The sequence below is a fragment of the Phacochoerus africanus genome, chromosome 6 (genome assembly GCF_016906955.1).
Source record: "Phacochoerus africanus isolate WHEZ1 chromosome 6, ROS_Pafr_v1, whole genome shotgun sequence".
NCBI lineage: Eukaryota > Metazoa > Chordata > Mammalia > Artiodactyla > Suidae > Phacochoerus > Phacochoerus africanus.
The window spans coordinates 33,286,318-33,308,514 of record NC_062549.1 but is presented as its reverse complement, the minus strand read 5'-3'; the positions used below and the strand labels follow the sequence as shown (position 1 = coordinate 33,308,514).

Below are 22,197 nucleotides of genomic sequence, written 5' to 3'. Positions count from 1 at the left end.
GAGAAATAATAATGCCTAAAAACACACGATTTTAAATTTTAATTTATGTAAGTTCTTATATCAGATTATTGTTTTTACATTATTACTTTTGCTATTATTATCATCATTATTTTATATATAAATAAAGACAAATGCAACAATTTTTAACTTCAGCATTTTTTTTTTTTTTTGGTCTTTTCAGAGCTGCACCCATGGCATATGGAGGTTCCCAGGCTAGGGGTCTAATTGGAGCTGTAGCTGCCAGCCACAGCCACAGCCACAGCCACAGCCACGCCAGATCCGAGCCGTGTCTGTGACCTACACCACAGCTCACAGCAATGCCAGATCTTTAACTCACTGAGCATGGCCAAGGACCGAACCCTCAACCTCATGGTTCCTAGTCATATTCATTTCCGCAGCACTACAATAGGAACTCCAACTTTAGCATTTTTAAATATGTTCTCTTGCCAAGTCATGTATTGTATATATTATTTTATTTTCTGCATTTATATTCTTGAGAAACTATGACTCTAGATTACCAATTATAATAAATAATATTTTATATTTAATAACCTTTTCTACTTATTTTTTCTTTTCAGTTATAAAATTTAGAAGACTTCTAAGTTAGCGAAACATAAAAACTTTTAGAAGCAACATGTGTAATTCATATAGAATTACACTTTGCTTTTGATAGTATACGATGAAATTAAAGAGAAACAGTGATGCTGTGTTTTATCATTTTTGTACGTAAGAGGTTTTTTTTTCCTTAAAGCTTTCATTTTCAGTTTCTTTCTTTGAGTTAATTAGTGTTTAATTAGGATTTTTATTTGTGGAAAGAACGTTCTCCTTTTTCTGATGTTTGGCTATTTACTTGTTTTATATAAATTATTCTGTTTATATATCTTAATATATTCTCACATATAGCATGCAGTATTGGAAATGTATGGGAAAAATGTTCCTCTTATAATGTAATTTAGACTTTTTCAGAATTTTAATTTCACTAACGAGCTCTTAAAAAGTTTTATTTGTTTCAAGAATGGGATTAATTATTTCTTTTTTGTTTTGTCTTTTCTGTCCTTTCTAACTTGCCTTCGTGGATATTCACACCAGGAGGACAAAGTGGTTAGAGTCTTTTTTCTGTCTAATATTATTTTTTCTTACTGTTATTACTACTGATTTTAATTTTGTAGTTGTATTTAATTTATATACTTTTAAGTGTTTGTTACAGTTGTAGTGCATGATAATTGCTAAACATTAATATATATTTTAAGCATGCTATCTGAATTTACTGAAAAACACATTTTATATATTATAGATTAAAAATTTGATTGTTTGAGTTGATTCCTAAAGCAGCTTGCCTTTTTAGAATTTAGTGTTTTTTAAAGGAGACCTTATAGCATTCCTCACTATGATAAGAATTCCTCTAGTCTTACTATGTTCCTTAAACTCATCATTGTACTGGTCAGAGTTTTAAAACTAAGTTTCTAGGTTAGTATAAAGATTCAATTTTTATAATAATGAGTCACAACATTGAACATGGGTTTTCTGAAGTATATATTTACAATTAACTTAACTAAAAGATTTTATATTTTCTTAACAGTATGTTTTAGAAATTGGTAAAATGTATATATTATATCCTTATGTTTTATATTAGATGTAATTTAAAAATATCCAGGAATAGGAGTTCCTGTCGTGGCGCAGTGGTTAACGAATCCGACTAGGAACCATGAGGTTGCGGGTTCAATCCCTGGCCTTGCTCAGTGGGTTAAGGATCTGGCATTGCCATGAGCTGTGGTGTAGGTCGCAGATGCAGCTCAGATCATGCTTTGCTGTGCTATGGCATAGGTGGGCAGCTGCAGCTCCGATTAGACCCCCAGCCTGGGAACCTCCATGGGTCGTGGGTGTGGCCCTATAAAAGACAAAAAGACAGAAAAAGAAAAACAAACAAACAACCCCCCCCAAAAAAAACCACAGGAATATAAAATTGAGCTATATGTTGGATTATAATAATCTGCTAATGTCTGCCTTTAGAAGTCTGATTTGACTTTGGATCTGCTCTGGAGCCTTATAACTTCCTGCAAACCCAGATAAAATCTTTCTGTTATGATTATTTTTGGTGCATTAGACTGAAACTTGAGGTCTTTTCAAGTTTTCCAAATTCAAATTGGCATAAAACTCAAAGAGAACGTCCTTTGGGCTGAGATCTTCTAAGAGGGCTTTCTTTTCTCTAATTTGGAGCCTTTTCATTCTCTTCAGATAATGTAGACATTAGCAAATAATTAAACCTCTGAGCAGAAGAAAAGATACTGTGACTACCCAGTCTATGCATCATCTTCAGCCCAGAGCAGGTTCCCTAGAAAACCTACCAGCTTTCCACCAGTCATGCTATTAGCTGACTCTTAAGTAGGAAAGTTTAGGCAATTCAAAGCCTTATGGAATCTCTGGTGCTACTTTTGTGTCCAGAGTTAGTACAGGATACATAATGGTTTGATTATTCATCTATAGTTTTTGTAATGAATTCTGACAACTGTCTTAGCAATGAGACATTTAGTGATAGCTCAGCTATAGAAATGACTTTCATGTACTGACAAGATTTCATAATGTAGTAGTCTATATTTTAAGCCATGGATTGACCAACAGATAAAATGACACTAATTTTATGTGGATTTGAAACTTTGCAGTTAAAATTAACAGGCCTTTTTATGATACCTTTTATGCAGCACTGTTCAGTAGAATGTTCACCAAGGATGAAAATATTTTATATCCTCTTCATAATACAATAGGCTCTAGTCACATATAGCTACTGAATACTTGAAATGTGACTAGTATATCTAAGGAATTAAATTTTCAGTTTTATTTTCATTAAATGTAAGTAGTCATAAGTAGCTAGTGGTTAAAGAAAGCCCAAGCCTGGATAGCAAGTCGAATAGTTCTATGGCTGTTCAACCTCCAGGGCAATTCCCTGCACTCATAGTAGCAGTATGATGTGTATACTCTCAGTGGCGATAAACTAAACAGAACACAAGGAGTTGGCACTGTCAATGCCAACTTCATGTATGGTCAAGGAGGATAGTAGACAAGGGACATCTATCAAAGAGCAGAACCAGGGAATATGAATGACTACAGTCAAGGAAGAACTTCCTAGATAACAAAATTAGGGCCTGCCAGATAGACTAACCAAGGAAATTAAGGTGTTCTTTGTGTAGAGATTGATGTGTGCTGTGGACATTTGGCCACAATATATTACTGTTTTGTTGCAGTTATATCATTTTGTATTGGGTATGTTGAGAAACAGATGTCTTTCATTATATGCAGTGATTTATAATATTGGTTGTTTAAGATAATCTATGCTTGACCATGATGGAAAGATTTGCTGTACCTCACAGATCCTAGATTCAGAGCTAGGTTTTATAACTAAACGAGAATTGGGGATTATCTCCCTTGGGAGGAGGGGGAATGTGTTACATGTAAAATATATGTATGGAAATACTGAGTGATTGAAAGCAGGCTGTTCTAGGCCCAGTTCAATTACTATCCTAACAGACATTTTCAACTTCCTTCTCCCTTGCAATCCCCAACAGAGGGAGTTGAAAAACAAAAAATTATTCAGCTTTCCTTGCAATTGGAAATGACTGTGTGACACAGTTTTAGCAAATGAGTTGTAAGAAAATTTATGAGATTTTCTAGGATGTCATGAAAAAGAAGAAAGATATAGCTGGCACTACTTTTTAATGCAAAAGTGATGTCTTGAGCTTGAAGATGAAGGAAAAGTATTTGAGTATTCGAGTCGCTAGTTATGACCCTCAAACCAAATAGTATTTGAGTTACTAATTATGACATTCTTGAGCCACTGATCCAATACCACCAGAATTTTTCTTGAATGTAAGAAAAATAGACCCCCAATTTTTTTTTCTGCCACCAGTAGTAAGATCTTCTGTTTCTTATAGCCAAAAGCATTCCTAGGAGAACATTACTGGAGGTGCAGTATGGAGTAGGGAAACTACATAAACATCTAGAGCTGTTCTTCAGAAATACAGAAGCAGAATAAAGAAGTATATGTTGGAGTTCCTGTTCTGGCTTCGTGGTTAGTTAACCCAACTAGTATCCATGAAGACACGGGTTTGATCCCTGGCCTTGCTCAGTGGGTTGAGCTGTGGGTTGCTGTGAGCTGTGATGTAGGTCACGGTGTAGGATGTGGCTCGGATCCCACATTGCTGTGGCTGTGGCACAGGCCAGCAGCTCCAGCTAAGATTCGACCTCTAGCCTGGGAACATCCGTGTGCCACAGGTGCAACCCTAGAAAGACAAAAGACAAAAAAAAAAGTATGTGTTGATCATTGCCCAAGTCCAGCTGCTTTTGCCTCTAAAAATGTTTGAAGAGTCAGGACCATGACACATCTGCTTGTATATTACCTATAAATTACCTCAGGTTGCAAACAGTAAATTAGTATGAATATTTTGGTCTTAGATATTGAATATTTCATTAACTATGAACTTATTCTATTTCATGTGGAGTCAAAGTAAAGAGGGTTGAATTACCTTTTTTATATAATTTAGATGTTTCTCAGACTTTTTAGGATTTGTGGAAATAAACTTTCATAATGAATTAATTATTTGCCATAAGCTGCAACATATATATGTGGGTTTTTTTGGGTCTTTTTAGGGCTGCACCTGTTGCATGTGGAAGTTCCCAGGCTAGGGGTAGAATCGGAGCTGTACCTGCCAGCCTACACCACAGCCACATCAAGGCCAGATCTGAGCCGCGTTTGCAACCACACCACAGCTTATGGCAACACCAGATCCTCAACCCACTGAGCAAGGCCAGGGATTGAACCTGCATTCTCATGGGTCTCTCACATTTAATTATATATTTTGCTACTTTTCCATCTTTTGGATAACTTATGCTTTGATCAAGTTATTCCAATCATTTATACCATTACATGAAATCTGTAACTGAAAAATGGGACCTGTTTATCCTGTATGGAATTCCTATCACTACTAAATGCTGTGGGTAAGATTACATGAGTCCCTGAAATAGAAGATGGGTGATGAATTTGAGAGTTGAGAATTGGTGGTTGAATAAAGAGCCAGGATGACAACTATGTTTTTGCGCTGAATGAGGGTATTCATGCTGAAGCCAGTGTAAGAAGGTTAGAGGGCATGTCTGGGGCATGGAGGGAAGGCAGTGATTTTATTTATGGAGGTAGTGAGTTTGAAGAGCTTTTACAAAACTGAGGAAGAGATGTTTATGAATTATAACAGCTACTATTTATTAAACAATCTTTATGGGTAAAAAGTGCTATAATAAACTTTTTAACATGTATAATTCCCTTTAATTCTCACTTTCATCTAACAGTGAGCTGTAAGAGAGGCCTAATAGGGGCTGAGGTGTGATGAAACATGAAATAATAAAGAACATGAACTCTGCTGTGAGAATTCCTGAGTTTAAAGCCAGACTCTGTCACTTTGCTAACTATCATATTTGGGCCAATTACTTTTTTACTTTAGGCTTCACTTTCTCATCTCTGAAATGGAAGTAATAAATAAGTACACAGTAACAGTGTAACTCATAGGGTTATTGTATTTATTGTTTCTTTCCCCAAGACTGATGATCCTCTTTCCTAAAGTTAGTTCTTTTCCTAAGCTAAAAAGGAAGGTAAAACTTGTCGTATTTCAAAAATAAACGGAAGGATTTATTTTATTTTAACAGAAGAGATAAAATAGAACAATATATGGTGTTGGCTTGCTGATTGTCCTGTGATGGTCTTAGTTGTTGGGCTAGTGGTGATCTACCATTTCTTGGGGGTATTATTCTCCTGTTGGCTCTGCTTGGTTTGCCAAGTCCTTGATTTAACTTATCTTATCAGGACAGAGCCAGGAGAGAACTCGTTAGGGACTAGTTCTTTTCCATCCCTAGACCTCAGTTCTTTTCCTCAGTTCTTTTCAACCAGTTACCATTTTCTTACGTATATTCTGACAGGTACTGTATAGACATACAGTTTTTATACAAATGTTCTGCACTTTATCTCTTACCTGTATATATTGGATTTTCCCTGTATTGGTGCATATAGAATTACACTTATGTTAATGAATTCATTATTAGCTTGTATGGCTATTCCGCTATTTAACCAGATTTTGGGTAATCGTTTGCTATTATAAACTTATTTCTGTCCATGTCACATTGCATATGTGCAAGTTTATCTGTAGGATAAATTCCTTGAGGTGGAATTACAGAACTTTTCAAATTTTGTTCAGTATTCCCAATAGTCCTCTTTGAAGTTTTATTAATTTCTTTTTCCACTAACAGAATATAAGAATGCTCATCCCCACATCCTTGACAAGAGAGTGTACCACTTTTTTTTTTTTTTTTGCTTTTTTAGGGCTGCACCTGTGGCATATGGAGGTTCCCAGGCTAGGGGTTGAATCAGAGCTATAGCTGCTGGCCTCCCCCACAGCCACAGTAACACAGGATCCAAGCTGCATCTGCAACGTATACCACAGCTTGCGGCAGCTCCAGATCCAGATCCTTAACCCGCTGTGCGACGCCAGGGATGGAACCTGCAACCTCATGGTTCCTAGTCGGATTTGTTTCCAGTGAGCCACGACGGGAACTCTGTATCAACTTTTAAATCTCTACCAATTTTAATCTTAATTTGCATCTATTTTACTATGAGTGATGTTGAGCATCTTTTCATGTTTAGAAGCCATTTGTGTTTTTTTCTTTGTATTGTCTGTTCATGCTTTCAAAGAACAAAGCTTTGTACTGTGTTAGGTTCTGAAATCATCAAATCATCTAATTTTTTATTATTAATAAATAATATTAATCAATAATATCTTATTGAAGCAAGATACTTTATCAAATGTTAGATGTTTTGCTGTTTTTAAATATAGGGTTGAACAAAAGGGCTAAAATAAGGTAGAAAAAAATGCAGTTCCATTTCCTTTTCAAAAATTTTATAATTTTTTATGTTTATTTTCCATATGACTGTTTAGTTGGCTGTACTTGCTTATTTATTTTTCCTTCTGTATGTTAGAATTAATTTAGTCCTAAATAAGTCATTTAGGCATTACTGAAGCCACATTTAATTATGGATTAATTAGGAAAGAATTGTCATTTTTGTGATATGCATTCATCTTTAAAATTAGAATATGATTTTTAATTTATTTATCTTCCTTCGTTTCTCTCGATAACATTATTTATATTATTTTTGCATATTTATCAATAGTTTGTTTTAGGATTATATATGAAATATTTATCCTTTTTAAAACATCTTTGTATAAGAATATATTGATCTTTTTACACAGCCACCTTTCTAAATTATATTATTTGTTAGAGTTTATCAGTTGTTTCTTTTAAGTTTTAACAGTATAAAACCATATGACCTGAAAATAATAGTAATTTACTTCCTCCTTTTTCATCTATTTCCCTTTTTAAATTGCCTTAACCAGAACCTTCAAAATAATCTAAAATAAATATATTTTCACATATATAATTAAAATAATCTCTTTAACTTTCATTTTGTTGTTTTTTGAAGTTAACAATTGTATAATTACTTTCAAGTTTTCTTCCTGTCACCACTTCTCTCATGCAAAATGTGTTTTCCATTTCTGGTGCAAATCTATTCCAGTTTTGTGTAAAAGTTTCTTTCTTTCTTTTTTTTTTTGTCTTTTTGTTGTTGTTGTTGCTATTTCTTGGGCCGCTCCCGCGGCATATGGAGGTTCCCAGGCTAGGGGTTGAATCGGAGCTGTAGCCACAGGCCTACGCCAGAGCCACAGCAACGCGGGATCCGAGCCGCGTCTGCAACCTACACCACACAGCTCACGGCAACGCCGGATCATTAACCCGCTGAGCAAGGGCAGGGATCGAACCCGCAACCTCATGGCTCCTAGTCGGATTCGTTAACCACTGCGCCACGACGGGAACTCCTAAAAGTTTCTTGATATGCTAGTTTCCTACTTCATGGTTTTTAAGGGATGTAAACCATCCAGCTCTCTTTCTTGTCTTCCTTAGGACTTAGGACTGGTGTATAGGAACACAAAGGGAGATTTTTTTTAAAGCTGATGTCAAATTCATATAAAGGTCAAGGAATACATTGAAAAGAAATCATAAAATATTTTTCTTATTGATTCTGTTTTTATTTAGGATTTTTTCTTCATATATTGATACTGTCACATGATTTTCTCCTTTAATCTGTTATGTGATAATTCAAAATTTTTGATTTTCAGAATTCCTGCTTGCCCACAGTAGGATTGATGGTGTCTTGGGAGGGCTGGTACATAGGTTCCATTCTTGCCCGGCATAGTGGCTTAAGGATCTGGCATTGCTTCAACTGTAGCTTAGGTTGCAACTGTGGCTCAGATCTGATCCCTGGCCTGGAAACTCCGTATGCTGCAGGGCGGCCAAAAATGAGAAAAAAAAAACTTTTTTGATTTTCTTAAGCAGCTTTGCATCCTTAGGAAAGTATTCTCTTGGTTATGATGTAATATTCATATATATGCACACACTTAGATTTGATTTGCTAGTATTTTGTTAGGGATTTTTCCATAAATATTCATGAAGGATACTGGTGTGTAGTTTTCTGTTCTTCTGTTTTCTCTTTTGGCTTTGGTTTTAAGATTATGATGACCTCATAAAATGGATGGCTTTAGTCTCTATTTTTTTGAAAGGGTTGGTATTATTTCTTCCTATTATTTCTGATAGAATTCACCAGTGAGGCCAGAATAGAGTTCTCTCTGTGAAAGTTCTAAAATTATTTGTTCAATTTTTAAAAGATATGTAGAGCCATTCAGATGATTTTTTATTGTGTTCTGTTAAGTTTTGTTTTAAAGGGGATTTGTCCATTTTATCTAAGTTGTTGAATTTATTGACATTAAGTTGTTCCCTGTATCCACTTGTTAACTATTAATGTTGATATGATCTGTAGAGATGTCCCTTTTTCATGCCTGATAGTGATAATTTGTTTTCCTCTCTCTTTCTCTCTCTCTGTTTCTGTCTCCACAGTCAGTCATATAGTGCTGAATCAATTTTGGTTTTACTTAATTTATTTTTTGTATTTTGTTTACTTCTTATTCAGTTTTTAAAATTCTTATCTTCATTATTTCCTTTCTTCTACTTTGGGTTTATTTTGTTTTCTTTTCTGGCATCTTGAAGAAAGTACAACTTAATAATTTTGTACTGTTCTTTTCTAACACAAGCATTTAAAACTATAAATTTCTTACTAAGAAATGTTTTAGCACATACATTTTGTAATATTTTTATTTTTTTCATTATAGCTGATTTACAGTGTTCTGTCAATTTTCTACTACACAGCAAAGTGATCCAGTCACACAAACATGTATACATTCATTTTTCTCACATTATCATGCTCCATCACAAGTGACCAGACATAGTTTCCAGTGCTATACAGCAGGATCCCATTGCTTATTCATTCCAAAGGCAATAGTCTGCATCTATTAACCCCAAATTCCCAGTTCTTCCCCCTCCCTCCCCCTCCCTCTTGGCAACCACAAGTCTGTTTGCCATGTCCATGATTTTCTTTTCTGTGGAAAGGTTCATTTGTGCCATATATTAAATTCCAGATATAAGTGAAATCATGTGGTATTTGTCTTTCTCTTCTGACTTACTTCACTCAGTATGAGAGTCTCTAGTTCCATCCATGTTGCTGCAAATGGTATTATTGTGTTCCTTTTTATGACTGAGTAGTATTCCATTGTGTATAGGTACCACATCTTCTTAATCTAGTCATCTCTCAATGGACATTTAGGTTGTTTCCATGTCTTGGCTATTGTGAATAGTGCTGCAGTGAACACGTGGGTCCTTGTGTCTTTTTCGAGGAAAATTTTGTCCAGATGTATGCCCAAGAGTGGGATTGCTGGGTCATATGGTAGTTCTTTTTTTTTTTTTTTTGTCTTCTGTCTTTTTAGGGCCTCACCCATGGCATATGGAATTTCCCAAGCTAGGGGTCTAGTTGGAGCTATTGCTACTGGCCTACACCACAGCCACACAACACCAGATCCAGGCCACATCTGTAACCTACACCACAGCTCATGGCAATGCCAGATCCTCAGCTCATGGCAATGCCAGATACTCAACTCACTGAGTGAGGCCAGGGATCAAACCTGCAACCTCATGGTTCCTAGTTGTATTTGTTTCCACTGTGCCATGATGGGAACTCCCTCATGTGGTAGTTCTATATATAGTTTTCTAAGGTACTTCCATACTGTTCTCCATTGTGGTTGTACCAGCTTACATTCCCACCAACAGTGGGGGAGGGTTCCCTTTTCTCCACACCCTCTCCAGCATTTGTTGTTGGTGGACTTATTAATGATGGCGATTCTGATTGATGTGAGGTGGTATCTCATGCTAGTTTTGATTTGCATTTCTCTAATGATCAGTGACGTTGATCATGTGCTTGTTGGCCATCTGTGTTTTAGCACATACATTTTGATATGTGTGACTACACCTTGTCATTAGATTGAATGTGAGTCCTCAATCCATGGGCGTTTTCTACAGCCATCTTTTTCAAACAGTTTAAAATTTTTATTCCCTTAAATGTTTCTGTAAACTTTCTGTCCTGGTATCAGTTTTCTTGATAATTTCTAGATTTATGGGTTCCTGGATCATGGTGCAAATTAAAGACCTATATGAAGTGCAGGACAGTTTTTGAATTCTCGGTGGGGAGACTTTTTTGTAACTCTGTTGTCTAAGCAGAGACATAGTTCCTTGTACTTACCCTTGTCAGTAGATGAAATAGTTCTAGTTTACCTTTTCACTGAAGGCAACGAGTTTTCAGTGTTCTTGATCGTACATTATCATAAATTCTTCAACCTGTGTAGGCCCAGGTTTTATTTTTTTAATCCTTGTATTTTCCCTGCATAGGCCTTAAAATGTTAAACTACGCATTATCAGTTTTGAGCATATGACTCTGGTTTGTAAACCCATTGTCTTTTTTGGCACCTTGGCTTTTTTGACTTTGTGAGCTCAGCTGTGCATTTAAAATAATTTGGTTTTTTTTTTTTTAGAAATACATTATTGCCTAGGCAGAATAATTTTCAGATTATTGTAATATTCCATTGTACTTGCCTTGATATGAGTTTTGATGTGAGATCCTTGTGGTAATTAGAATATTTTTAGAGTTTTAATATCTATTATGTTATAGTCAAGATAGAATTATACAAAACAGTGGCTAATATGGGCTTTTTTGACATCAAAGTCTTGTTTACGCATAAAACCACATTTAAAGGAAGAGAAGAGTCCCAGAAGAGCTCATTTCATTTTGTCACTAGCATGAACAGACCTGGCCAGAACACAGCTAACTTTTAAATTATGGCTTTTGGTGAGTCTATTCATTTAGAGAAATGACTTATCCAAGTTCTTTAACAATGTGAAGAAACACAAAAATGTATTGTCATTGAAGAGAATGTGGCTTTGATTTCTTTTAGCTCTTGCCTGAGTTAATTTTGACTTAACATGAGCAATTATGAATTGGCTGGAATGAATCTGGGAAACCTATTTTTCTTTAGTTATTCGAGGTTTGCTCAATTTTAGTTCTTGATTGATTTTTAATTTGGGAATTGTTTTTATATGGAAACAACATTTTGGTATATTTTTGGGAGAGCTTAGCAGATTCTTGAAGCATGATACAATGGCCTCAAATTGAGTTTTATCATTAAAAATGCTCCTTCTTCTAAGGTTTTTTTTCTTTTCTTTATTTTATACTGGGGTGATATTTAGCTAGAACAGAATCTTACAGGCTTTTATGAACAGAAGTGTGAATTACTAGGTTTGTTGTGCTTAGATCACTTCTCCATTTTACCTATAGGATCAACTGAAAATAAACCAAATTCTAAGGCTAAGAGAGTGGAATGTGGGATATGCCAATGGCCTTGGTATAAACAATAGAAATTTATTTTTCACAGTTCCGGAGGCTGGGAAGTCCAAGGCGCTGGCAGATTCTGTGTCTGATGAGGGCTCACTTTCTGGTTTACAGATAGTATTTTTAATACCATTCTTGAGCTCTGCCTTCAAGACTGGCTCGCCTCCCAAAGGCCTCACCTCTTCACTTAGGGTTTAGGATTTCAACATGAGAATTTTGGGGAGACACAGATATTCAGTCCATAGAAGGTTATATTTTCTAAATGTGTATTTTAGTCATGACCTGTGCTCTAGAATCATATATCATACCTCTCTACTTGGCATCTCTCCTTCAATATGTAATAGGCATCTCAGGCTTAACCTATACCCCACAAAACACTGCCCATTGGATATTTTGCTACTTGAACAAAAAACCTACACATAATCCTTTATTCTTTCTTTTTCCTTATTCAACAAATTGAGTTTATCACCACGTTCTGTTGGCTTCTCACTCTAAAACATGTTGTTTGTTTTCTATTGTCAGCAGTGTACTCTAAGCCACTATTCTCTTTCATTTGGACTTCTGCATAGCTTACTAATTAATCTTTCTGTTTCCTTTCTCCAACCCAGTCTTCATACAACTGCTAGAGTAAACTCTTTCAAAATGCAACCAGATTATGCCATTCTTCTGCTTAAGTCCCTTAAGTGCTTTCTCACACATTTTCTTTCTGGGGCATACAGGGAAGGTGATACAGGATCTGGCTTCTGACTGTCTCTTTAGTATCATCTCATACTGTTCTCCCTGCTTATTGCTTTTTTATCCTAGGCATTTCTTTCCTTGAAGCCACCAAGCCCTTCCCTACCTATATCCGTTTACATATGTTGTTTCTTCTATCTGGAATGTGTTTCACCAGCTTTTCACATGGAGGGCTCATTCTCATCTTTGGTATCAGTTCACCTGTCATCACTTCAGAGGGGCCTTCTCTGAACTACCCTTTGCAGGGTGTTACTCCTATTCAACTTCAACACCACTTTCTCTCTATCGTATCACCCTATTAATTTTCTCTAAACCACACATTTATAGTTATCTAGTTTATGTTTGTTTACTTGTTTGTCTATCTCCCCCACTATGCTGTAAACTCAAAAAAAAAAAAAAGAACTTGTCTTCTTTATCACTGTATCTCTAGTAAGCAGCATAAGGCTTGACACATAGTAGGATTCAGTAACTTTGTGAATATAAGTGATTGAATTAAATAGATATTTCCTGATACTACTAAATTTTCCTTGCCCTCAACTCAAAATGAGCAGATGAAATAATAAAAAAGATATAAAATGAGATGATGATGAGGATGATGATGATTTTTGGTCTTTTTAAGGCTGCACCTGCAGCATATAGAAGTTCCCAGGCTAGGGGTCAAGTCAGAGCCGCAGCTGCCAGTCTGTGCCACAGCCACAGCAATGCAGGATCCAAGCCTTGTCTGTGACCTACAACACAGCTCACTGCAATGCTGGATCCTTAACCCAATGAGCAAGACCAGGGATTGAACCACATCCTCATGGATACTAGTTGGGTTTGCTTCTGCTGAGCCACAATGGGAACTCATATTTTATTATTTTTAAGAAATAACAGCATCATAAAGCCAGTTGAATTTCAATGACTTTGATTTAAGCCCCAGTATTATTTTAAATTTTAAAAAGTGGGTCAGGCATATCAAGTGAGCCTAGAGAAAACTGGTCGTATCAGGCCTGGTGATTCTTATTCTCTTAATATCAGTTTCCCAATTTTTGGTCCAATCATTGGCTTTTAAGACAAATTAAAAAATAAAAGTAAACAGTTCAATTAGATATTGTGACTATCATCTCTTGTGTGTATCTCATTTGGCATCATTGCAATGGATTTTTTTTTAAATCTGTATTTGGGGACTGATAGTCTCTAGAAACAAAATATAGCACTTATATTTCTTTAAGTCTAATCATAGACGAGGTCTTGAAGTGTCATAGTCATATATCGTAGGGTCTATTCCACTTTTGAGAGTTGTTCTTTTTATATTGCATGGTGGCATTGGGTTCAAATGGTCATAGATGAGAAAAGTGTCTTCTGATCTGGAGCCCTCTAGTGTTTCATTGCAAGAGACTTTCTGGATCCAGACTACCTGAGAGCCCACAGAGTGTAATGAACTTAGAAACTGACCAAATTGAATCTCTAAGAATAGTTCTGCATTAGCTCTAGCCAGCCACAGAGTAACTGAACTGGGCTTTCAGTGAACAGGTGGTGATTCCTCAGAGACTTGTATCTGTTGGGTAGGATGTGCATTGGTAGCTGCCTGAACTTTTTGTCCAGAATTTATTTTTAGGTATTTATTACAAGAGAATTTGCTGAGCTGTTTGAGTGTGTCTTTTTAAAATGCCAGCACATTGTGCTTCTTGGAGTTGAGAGTATGCCCTCCCCTAGCCCTTGGAAACCACAATTTTACCTTCTGTCTCTGATTTTGACTGCTCTTAAGGACTGCATAGAACTGGAATCATAGAGTATTTTTCTTATTGTGACTGGCTTATTTCACTTAGCACAATATCATCAAGGTTCAGCCATGTTATAGCATATGTCAGTATTTCCTTCCTTTTTAAGGCAGAATAATATTCCTTTGTATGTATATTCCACATTTTGCTTGTCCACTTGTTTGTTAATGGACCTTTGAGTTGTGTTGGTATTTTAGCTATTGAGAATAAGGCTGCTGTGAACATGGATTGATGTACAAATATCTCAAGACCTTGATTTCAGTTCTTTTGGGTATATACCTAGAAGTGGAATTGCTGAATCATATGCTAATTCTATTGTTAATTTTTTAAGGAGATGTCATACTGTTTGTCACAGTGACTACCATTTTACATTCCCAACAACAGTACAAAAGGGTTAAAATTTCTCCACATCCTTGTCAACACTTGTTATTTTCTTTTTTTTTTTTTAAATATTAACATCCTAATGAGTGTAATGTAGTGAAGTGGTGTCAGACAGTAGTTCAGATTTGCATTTCTCTAATAATTAGTGAGGTTGAGCATGTTTTCATGTGCTTATTAGACACTTGTATATCTTCTTTGGAGAAATGTTTATTCAAGTTGTTTGCCCATTTTGAATTGGGTTGTTTTTTTGTTGAGCTTTAGGAGTTTTCTTCATATTTCTGTATGTTAGTCATTTATGAGATATATTATTTGCAAACATTTTCTTTCATTCTGTGGGTTGCCTTTTTACTTTGTTTATAGAATCTTTTGCTGCATAGAATTCTAAATTTTTTGTGAAATCCATTTGTCTTTTTTTCTTTCATACCTTGTGCTTTTGATGTCATGTCTGAGAAATCATTGCCAAATCCAATGTTACATCTTTGGCCTATGTTATTTTATAAGAATTTTATAGTTTTGGGTATTACGTTTAGGCTGTGATTAATTTTGAGTTAGTTTTTGCATATGGTGTTAAGTAAGAGTCCAACTTCATTCTTTTGCATAGTTTTCTCACACCATTTGTTGAAAAGACTGTCCTTCCTTCATGGAATGATCTTGGCACCCTTGTCAAAAACCATTTGACTGTATACGTGAGGGTTTATTTCTGGCCTTTCTATTCTATTCCACTGTTCTATGTATATCTTTATGCCAGTACCATGCTGTTTGACTAGTGTGCTTTGTAGCAAGTTCCGAAATCAGTATGTATGAGTCCCTCAGCTCAGTTCCCCTTTTCCAATCTCAGGATCCCTTGAGATTCCATATGAATTTTAGGAAGGGTTTTTGTATTTTTGCAAAAAAATGTCATCAGGATTTTGTTAGGATTTGCATTGACTCTGTAGATCTCTTTGAGTAGTAGGATATATATCTGTAGTTTTGTTTCCCTTCTCTGGCTTTGGCATCATGGTATTGATGACTTTAGAGAATGAATTAGGAAGTGATCTTTCCTCTTCAATTTTTAGGAAAAGTTTGGCATCTTAAAATGGTATTAAATATTAGAATCCACAAACATATGATGCGTTCTATTTATTTCTGTCTTTCAGCAGTGTTTTGTGGTTTTCATTTTACAAGTCTTTCACATCATGGTTAGGTTTCCTACATATTATATTCTTATCGATACTATTATAAATGGAATTATTTTTTATGATTTTTCTTTTCAAATTGTTCATTGTTAGTGCATGAACATGCAGCTAATTTTTGTGTGTTGACTTTGTATCCTGCTACTTTGATGAATTCATTTATTAATTCTAATAGTTTTTTTTTTTGGGTGGAATCATTGGAGTTTTCTACATAAAAGATCACATCATCTGTGAACAGAGATAATTTTACTTCTTCCTTTCCAATTTGGATGCCTTTTATTTCTTTCTTGCCTAATGCTCTGGATAGAACTTCTAGTACTCTGTTGAATAGAAGTGTTGAAAGCAAACATGCTTGCTTTGTTCCTGATGTCAGAGGAACAGCTTTCAGTCTTTCACAATTGAGTATGATGTTCACTGTGAATTTTCATATAGGGCTTTTATTATGTTGAAGTAGTTTGCTTCTATACTTTGCTGAATGTCTTTTATCATGGAAGAGTCTTGAATTTTGTCAGATGTTTTTCCTGCATCAGTTGAGGTGATCATGTTGTGTTTTTTTTTTCCTCCTTCATTCTGCTGATGTGGTGATTGATTTTTCACATGTTGAACCATCCTTAAATTTTAGGAATAAACCCTACTTAATCATGGTAATCCTTTTAATATTTTGCTGAATTTTGTTTGCTAGTATTTTGTTGAGATTTTTTTCCATCAGTGTTCATAAGAGATATTGGTCTGTAGGTTTTCTTTCTTTGGTATCAGGGTAATGCTGACCTTATAAAATGAGTTGGAAAATGTTCCCTTCTCTTTAATTTTTTGGGAAAAAAGAATTGATACTAGTTTTTCAAATATTTGATAGAATTCACCATTGAAGCCATCTGGTCCAGGCTTTTTATTTGTTCATTTGTTTTGTTCAATATTTTTCACTACTGGTTAAGTCTCCTTTCTAGTTATAGGTCTATTGAGATTTTTAAAATAAATTTCTTCATGAATTCTTCATTTTGCTAGGTATATTTCCAGGAATTTGTCTATTTCATTTTAATTTGTTGACATACAACTGTTCTTAGTATTCTTTCATAATCATTTTTATTTCATTGGAATTAGTAGTGATGTCTCCACTTTTATTTATGATTTTAATAACTTGAGTCTTCTCTTTTTAAAGAGACCACATCTCTTCAATGTTTCTCTCTGTTTTTACACATTATTTTCTCTGCCACTGCTCCCTTCTCTATTTTATCCATTTAATAAATTCACACAAATTCTGCCAAATCCAGCCTAGATATTTCTTCCTTCATAAACATTAGTAGTCCTTCTCAGTCTTTGCTCAGTATTTTCTGTATGTTGTTATTACTGTCCTTATCAGAATGTACTATAATTTATTCATTTACCTATATGTTTTACCTGTTGGGTTACTTGGCGGCAAAGATTGAATTTTATTAATTTCCTTATCATAAGCATTTAATACAATTATTAAGAAATAGGAGATACTTATTCAGTTGTTATTCAGATTTTTTAACAATTAGCAGACCCTGGACATGAACCAATCAGAATATATAACTGATTAATAAAACAATGGCTTTTATTCCATAATTTCATATACTGGCTGAATATTTGTCTTGGGTACTTTGATAGCGCCCATAGAGTGAATGAATAATTAATGGGCAAGAACTTTATTCTTTTCTCTTTCTCTTTCTTTTTTCTTGACTGCACCCTTGGTATGTCAGTTCCTGGGCCAGGGATCGAATTCAAGCTGCAGCTGCAACAAGGCCTGATCCCTAACCCAGGCACCACAGCGGGAACTCTCAATTTTTCTCTTTTCCGTGGTGTGATTATGTATGGTTGCTGGTCATCCTACATTGATAAAACATCTTGTCATTCTTTCATAATACAGTTTTAAAATTAATAGAAGGGAAGAAGCTAGGATAAATAATTTTCTTTATTTCTAGAGAAAATATCTTAATTTCTTGTATGCTTCTTATAACTATTGTGCTCTATAGGAGCTGTGAGGGAGGAAGGTTTAATGTTGTCATCCCTATTTTAATTCAACCATAATTAAAGTCATCTTACACAATTGAAAAATGGAATAAATATGTAACTGCCTCATCATGCCAGATAGAGAGCCAGCTTTGAGGGTAAAAGCATGGCCTCCATTAGCCTTGAGACCTTTCCCAGGAGTGGGAATGTTAAGCATGAAAGGTGAAGTGAGGAAGCTGCTGCTTTGTGGTTTATCCAAAAACCTGTCATTTTGTCTCTGCATTAAATGTCATTACCAAAACTCATTTCAAATGGATACAGTATTAATTTTTATGTATTTTTTATGGCAACAAATTCTTGCTTACTGGGGGAAATTTAGAATTGTTAACAAAAATGAAAATTTGAGTATTCTCTATGTTACGTTAAAATAGCATTAATGCCATAGCTACTTTTCTAAATACTACAGGTACCTATGAAAAGATAAGAAAGGATACAGTCTTGAAAAACTATCTTTAAAGCAAAGTTACATTCTAGTGGTTTTCATTAAAAATGAAAGATGAATTTCCATTTAGAGCTTCTAAAAATCATAGCTGTATTGATCAATACTGCCACAGCCCTTATACTTATGTTAACACACACAGTTACTGCACTTATGTGTTGGCAGGTGAGAGCATCAGACAGATTTTTTCTAAATTGAGGACTTTTTCCTGTATATTTGAAATATATTCCATGAATTTAAAATTCCTAAACAATATATAGATATCCCTTACTAGAAAGAGTAAATATATTGAATTTAATTTTACTTAATGGTACCTAAATATGCAGTATGTCAACAACACTTATTTAGAAGCTACTAATGACAAGGTACTATGCCCAGGGATTACTTAACTGGCTAAGACAGGGTCTTTCTTCCTCCTGAGTTCAATTATCTGCATTTTTAAAATATAGAAAACAGAGCCTCAAATAGATTAAATAATTTTCCCAAAGTCCCCCAACCAGTGTCAGGTCTAGGATAATTTATCTCAGAGGTTCCCTAATGCTTATCCTTTGATTGGTTTATGAGAATTTTCTGGGGGAGCTTTTAAAAAAGTTACGCATTTCCACATACACTGGGCTGATTGAATCATAGTATCTAAGGGTGATAACTAGGATGTTTATTTATATGTAATTACTCAGTCAATTCTAGATTCGATACCACTAATTTATCTGACTCTAAAAGTCATTTCTTTTAAAAATTGAAGCACTTACTTTCTTTCAGTATTAAAACACTCAGAAATCAGTATGTCATGAATCCTAGATTTCCAAAGATAGAATATGCATGAGGAATAAAATTGTATACATATAGCCTGGGGCTTAAAACTTTAAGCAAGAAATGATTCAAAAATATAAACCTCGTTCCTGGCCCAGAATGACTGGGAAATGGTCGAGTTAGGTAGATAGTGTTTTCTGTTAAAATGGCAAATTTATATTCTCTTAGTGTCCAGGAATATGTAGCTTCTCATATCTTGTCATAGTAGCTAATACTATTCAAATTGGGGGCAATGAAGGGAAGGAGGGGAAGAATATATGTTTTTTACATGTCAGGTTGGAACTCAAAATGTATTTTCTTGAAGAAACAATTTTATGAGTGGTAATTGAATAGAATATTAGTGGGTATTACTGTGTAAGTGATGCTGACTTAACCTAGATACCTGCTGGCTTCTTGGCAGTCAGCTGGTGGGGAAGGGAAGACAGGCCTCGATAGACAAGGGCTATTTATAAGGGCTTGTAGAGGATGGTCATTTGCAGTCTCCAGGACTTTGCTCAGAAAATACTGTGTGCTTCAGCTTAATATAAGATGACTATGGATTGGAGAACTTGGTTAGTCTGAATTTTGGGAGGAGCTGAATGTTACAAGCAGTAGCTGAGATCATAGTTCATACATTAATCTTTTTTTTTTTTTTTTTTTTGCTTTTTAGGGCCGCACCCATGGCACATGGAGCTTCCCAGGGTAGGGATTGAATCAGAACTACAGCTGCTGACCTATACCATAGCTACAGCAATGTTAGATCTGAGCTGCGTCTGCGACCTACCCCACAGCTCACGGCAATGCCGTATCCTTAACCCACTGAGCAAGGCCGGGGATCGAACCCACAACCTAGTCGGATTTGTTTCCACTGAGCCATGATGGGAACTCTCATACATTAATCTTGAAATATGTTTATTTCAAGCCCTGAACTTAATTAAAAAATTTTTTTATTGGAGTATATTGACTTAAAATGTTGTATTAGCTTCCAGTGTACAGCAAAGTGAATCAGTTATTCATACACATATATACATTCTTTTTCAGATTCTTTTCCTATATAGGCCATCATAGAATATTGGGTAGATTTCCTTGTGCTATACAGTAGGTCCTTGTCACCTATCTATTTTATGCATAGTAATTTGTATATGCCACTCTCAACCTCCCAGTTTATCCCTCCTTGCAGTGTTTCCTTTTTGGTAAGTGTTAAGTTTGGTTTTGAAATCTTTCTGTTTTGTGAGTAAATTCTTTTGTGTCATTTTTATTAGATACTACATATTAGTGATCTAACATGTTATTCCTCTTTCTCTGCTGGACTTATTTTACTTAGTATGATAATCTCTAGGTCCATCCATGTTGCTGCAAATGACATTATTTTGCTCTTTTTTATTGTTGAGTAATATTCCAATGTATATATGTAACACATCTTTATCCAGTCCTCTGTTGATGGACATTTAGGTTGCTATCATGTCTTGGCTGTTGTAAGTAGTGCTGCAGTGAACACTGGGGTACATGTATCTTTTAGAATTATGATTTTTCTTCAGATGTAACCCAAAGGAGTCAGATTGCTGGATCATATGGTAGTTCTATATTTAGATTTGAAGGATAATTAATTAATTAATTAATTTATCTTTTTAGGGCTGCATCTGCAGTATATGGAAGTTCCCAGGTAGCAGCCCAATCAGAGCTGCAGCTGCCAGCCTACAACACAGCTCACAGCAATGCTGGATCCATAACCCACTGAATGAGGCCAGGGATTGAACCCGCATACTCATGGATACCAGTTGGGTTTGTTACCACTGAGCCACAGTGGGAGCTCCCTGTAAGGATAATTTTAATAACTTTTTATATCATCACATATTTTCAAGACGACATCTGCCATTTTCATTGTATATTTAAATGGCTGCAAAGGATATAATTTCTAGCGTATTACTAATACTGACATTTTATAGTAAAACTATTATAGCTTCCTTAAAAGTACATACAGTTATTTTGAAAATAGTGTATCAGTTTGAAACTTCTGTTATTCTTAAAAATCAGTGAACAATCTAATATATATATATATATATATAATTTTTTTTTTTTTTTTACTTTTTAGGGCCATATGGAGGCATATGGAGGTTCCCAGGCTAGGGATCAAATCAGAGCTGTAGCTGCCAGCCTATTTCATAGCCACAGCAATGTAGAATCTGAGCTGTGTCTGTAACCCACGCCACAGCCCATGGCAATACTGGATCCTTAACCCACTGAGCGAGGCCAGGGATCAAACCTGCATCCTCATGGATCCTAGTCAGATTTGTTTACACTGAGCCATGATGGGAACTCCTTAACAGTTGGAAATTTTCCTTTGTTCTTTTTTTTTCTTCAGAATGTTTTTACATTCCATTTCCCTCACAATATTTTATCCTCATGAAATATATTTTCACTAGAAATCTTAAAAAAAATCACCTTTTTATACTTTGTTCCAATAAAAATATATGTTAACTATTTAAAACATTTCAGTGACCATAAGTCTTAAAGTTTTGAAAAATTTCTGATGGATTTAGTTTAATTATGATAATTATTAACAGTAATGATAATAGTAGGCTGTCATAAAAATTATTTTAAATTATATATCAGCTGACCACTTATTTAGTCTGTTATTAATTCACTGTTGGTTAAAACAACATAAATATAAATTTTGATTAAAAATTATTAAATATGACAAAATTTTACTAGAAATTTCTTAGTGAGATGGGTGGAACTGGTTTCCTTTTAAACTTTTTTAATAAATCCACGTGTGAATATTACTTATTCACAGTCTGAGACAGAATTCAGCATCGATTCAATTTTTCCTTCCTTTTTAAAAAATACATTTTCCTGGAGTATAGTTGACTTACAAAGTTGTGTTAGTTTCAGGTGTACAATCAAGCGAATCAGTTACTTGTATACGTATATCTATTGCTTTTCAGGTTCCTTTCCCATGTAGGCTATTACACAGTATTGAGGAGGTTACCCTGTGCTATACAGTATGTCAGTTTTTCTTTCTTTCTTTCTTTTTTTTCT

The 22,197-nt window shown here is 35.0% G+C and overlaps 1 protein-coding gene across 22 annotated transcripts in view; it reads left to right on the top strand.

Annotated features, from left to right (window-relative positions):
* The window catches only part of RIMS2 (regulating synaptic membrane exocytosis 2), a 621,959-nt gene that overhangs the window by 159,010 nt on the left and 440,752 nt on the right, over positions 1-22,197 (top strand). For 10 of the 22 annotated variants that reach the window (XM_047783447.1, XM_047783456.1, XM_047783443.1 and 7 more), the window contains one exon: positions 1,090-1,101. The exons of the other annotated variants lie outside the window; for them this stretch is intronic. In XM_047783447.1, the coding sequence (XP_047639403.1) occupies positions 1,090-1,101 (12 nt within the window). The remainder of the gene's footprint in view (positions 1-1,089; positions 1,102-22,197) is intronic. 22 annotated transcript variants of the gene reach the window in all.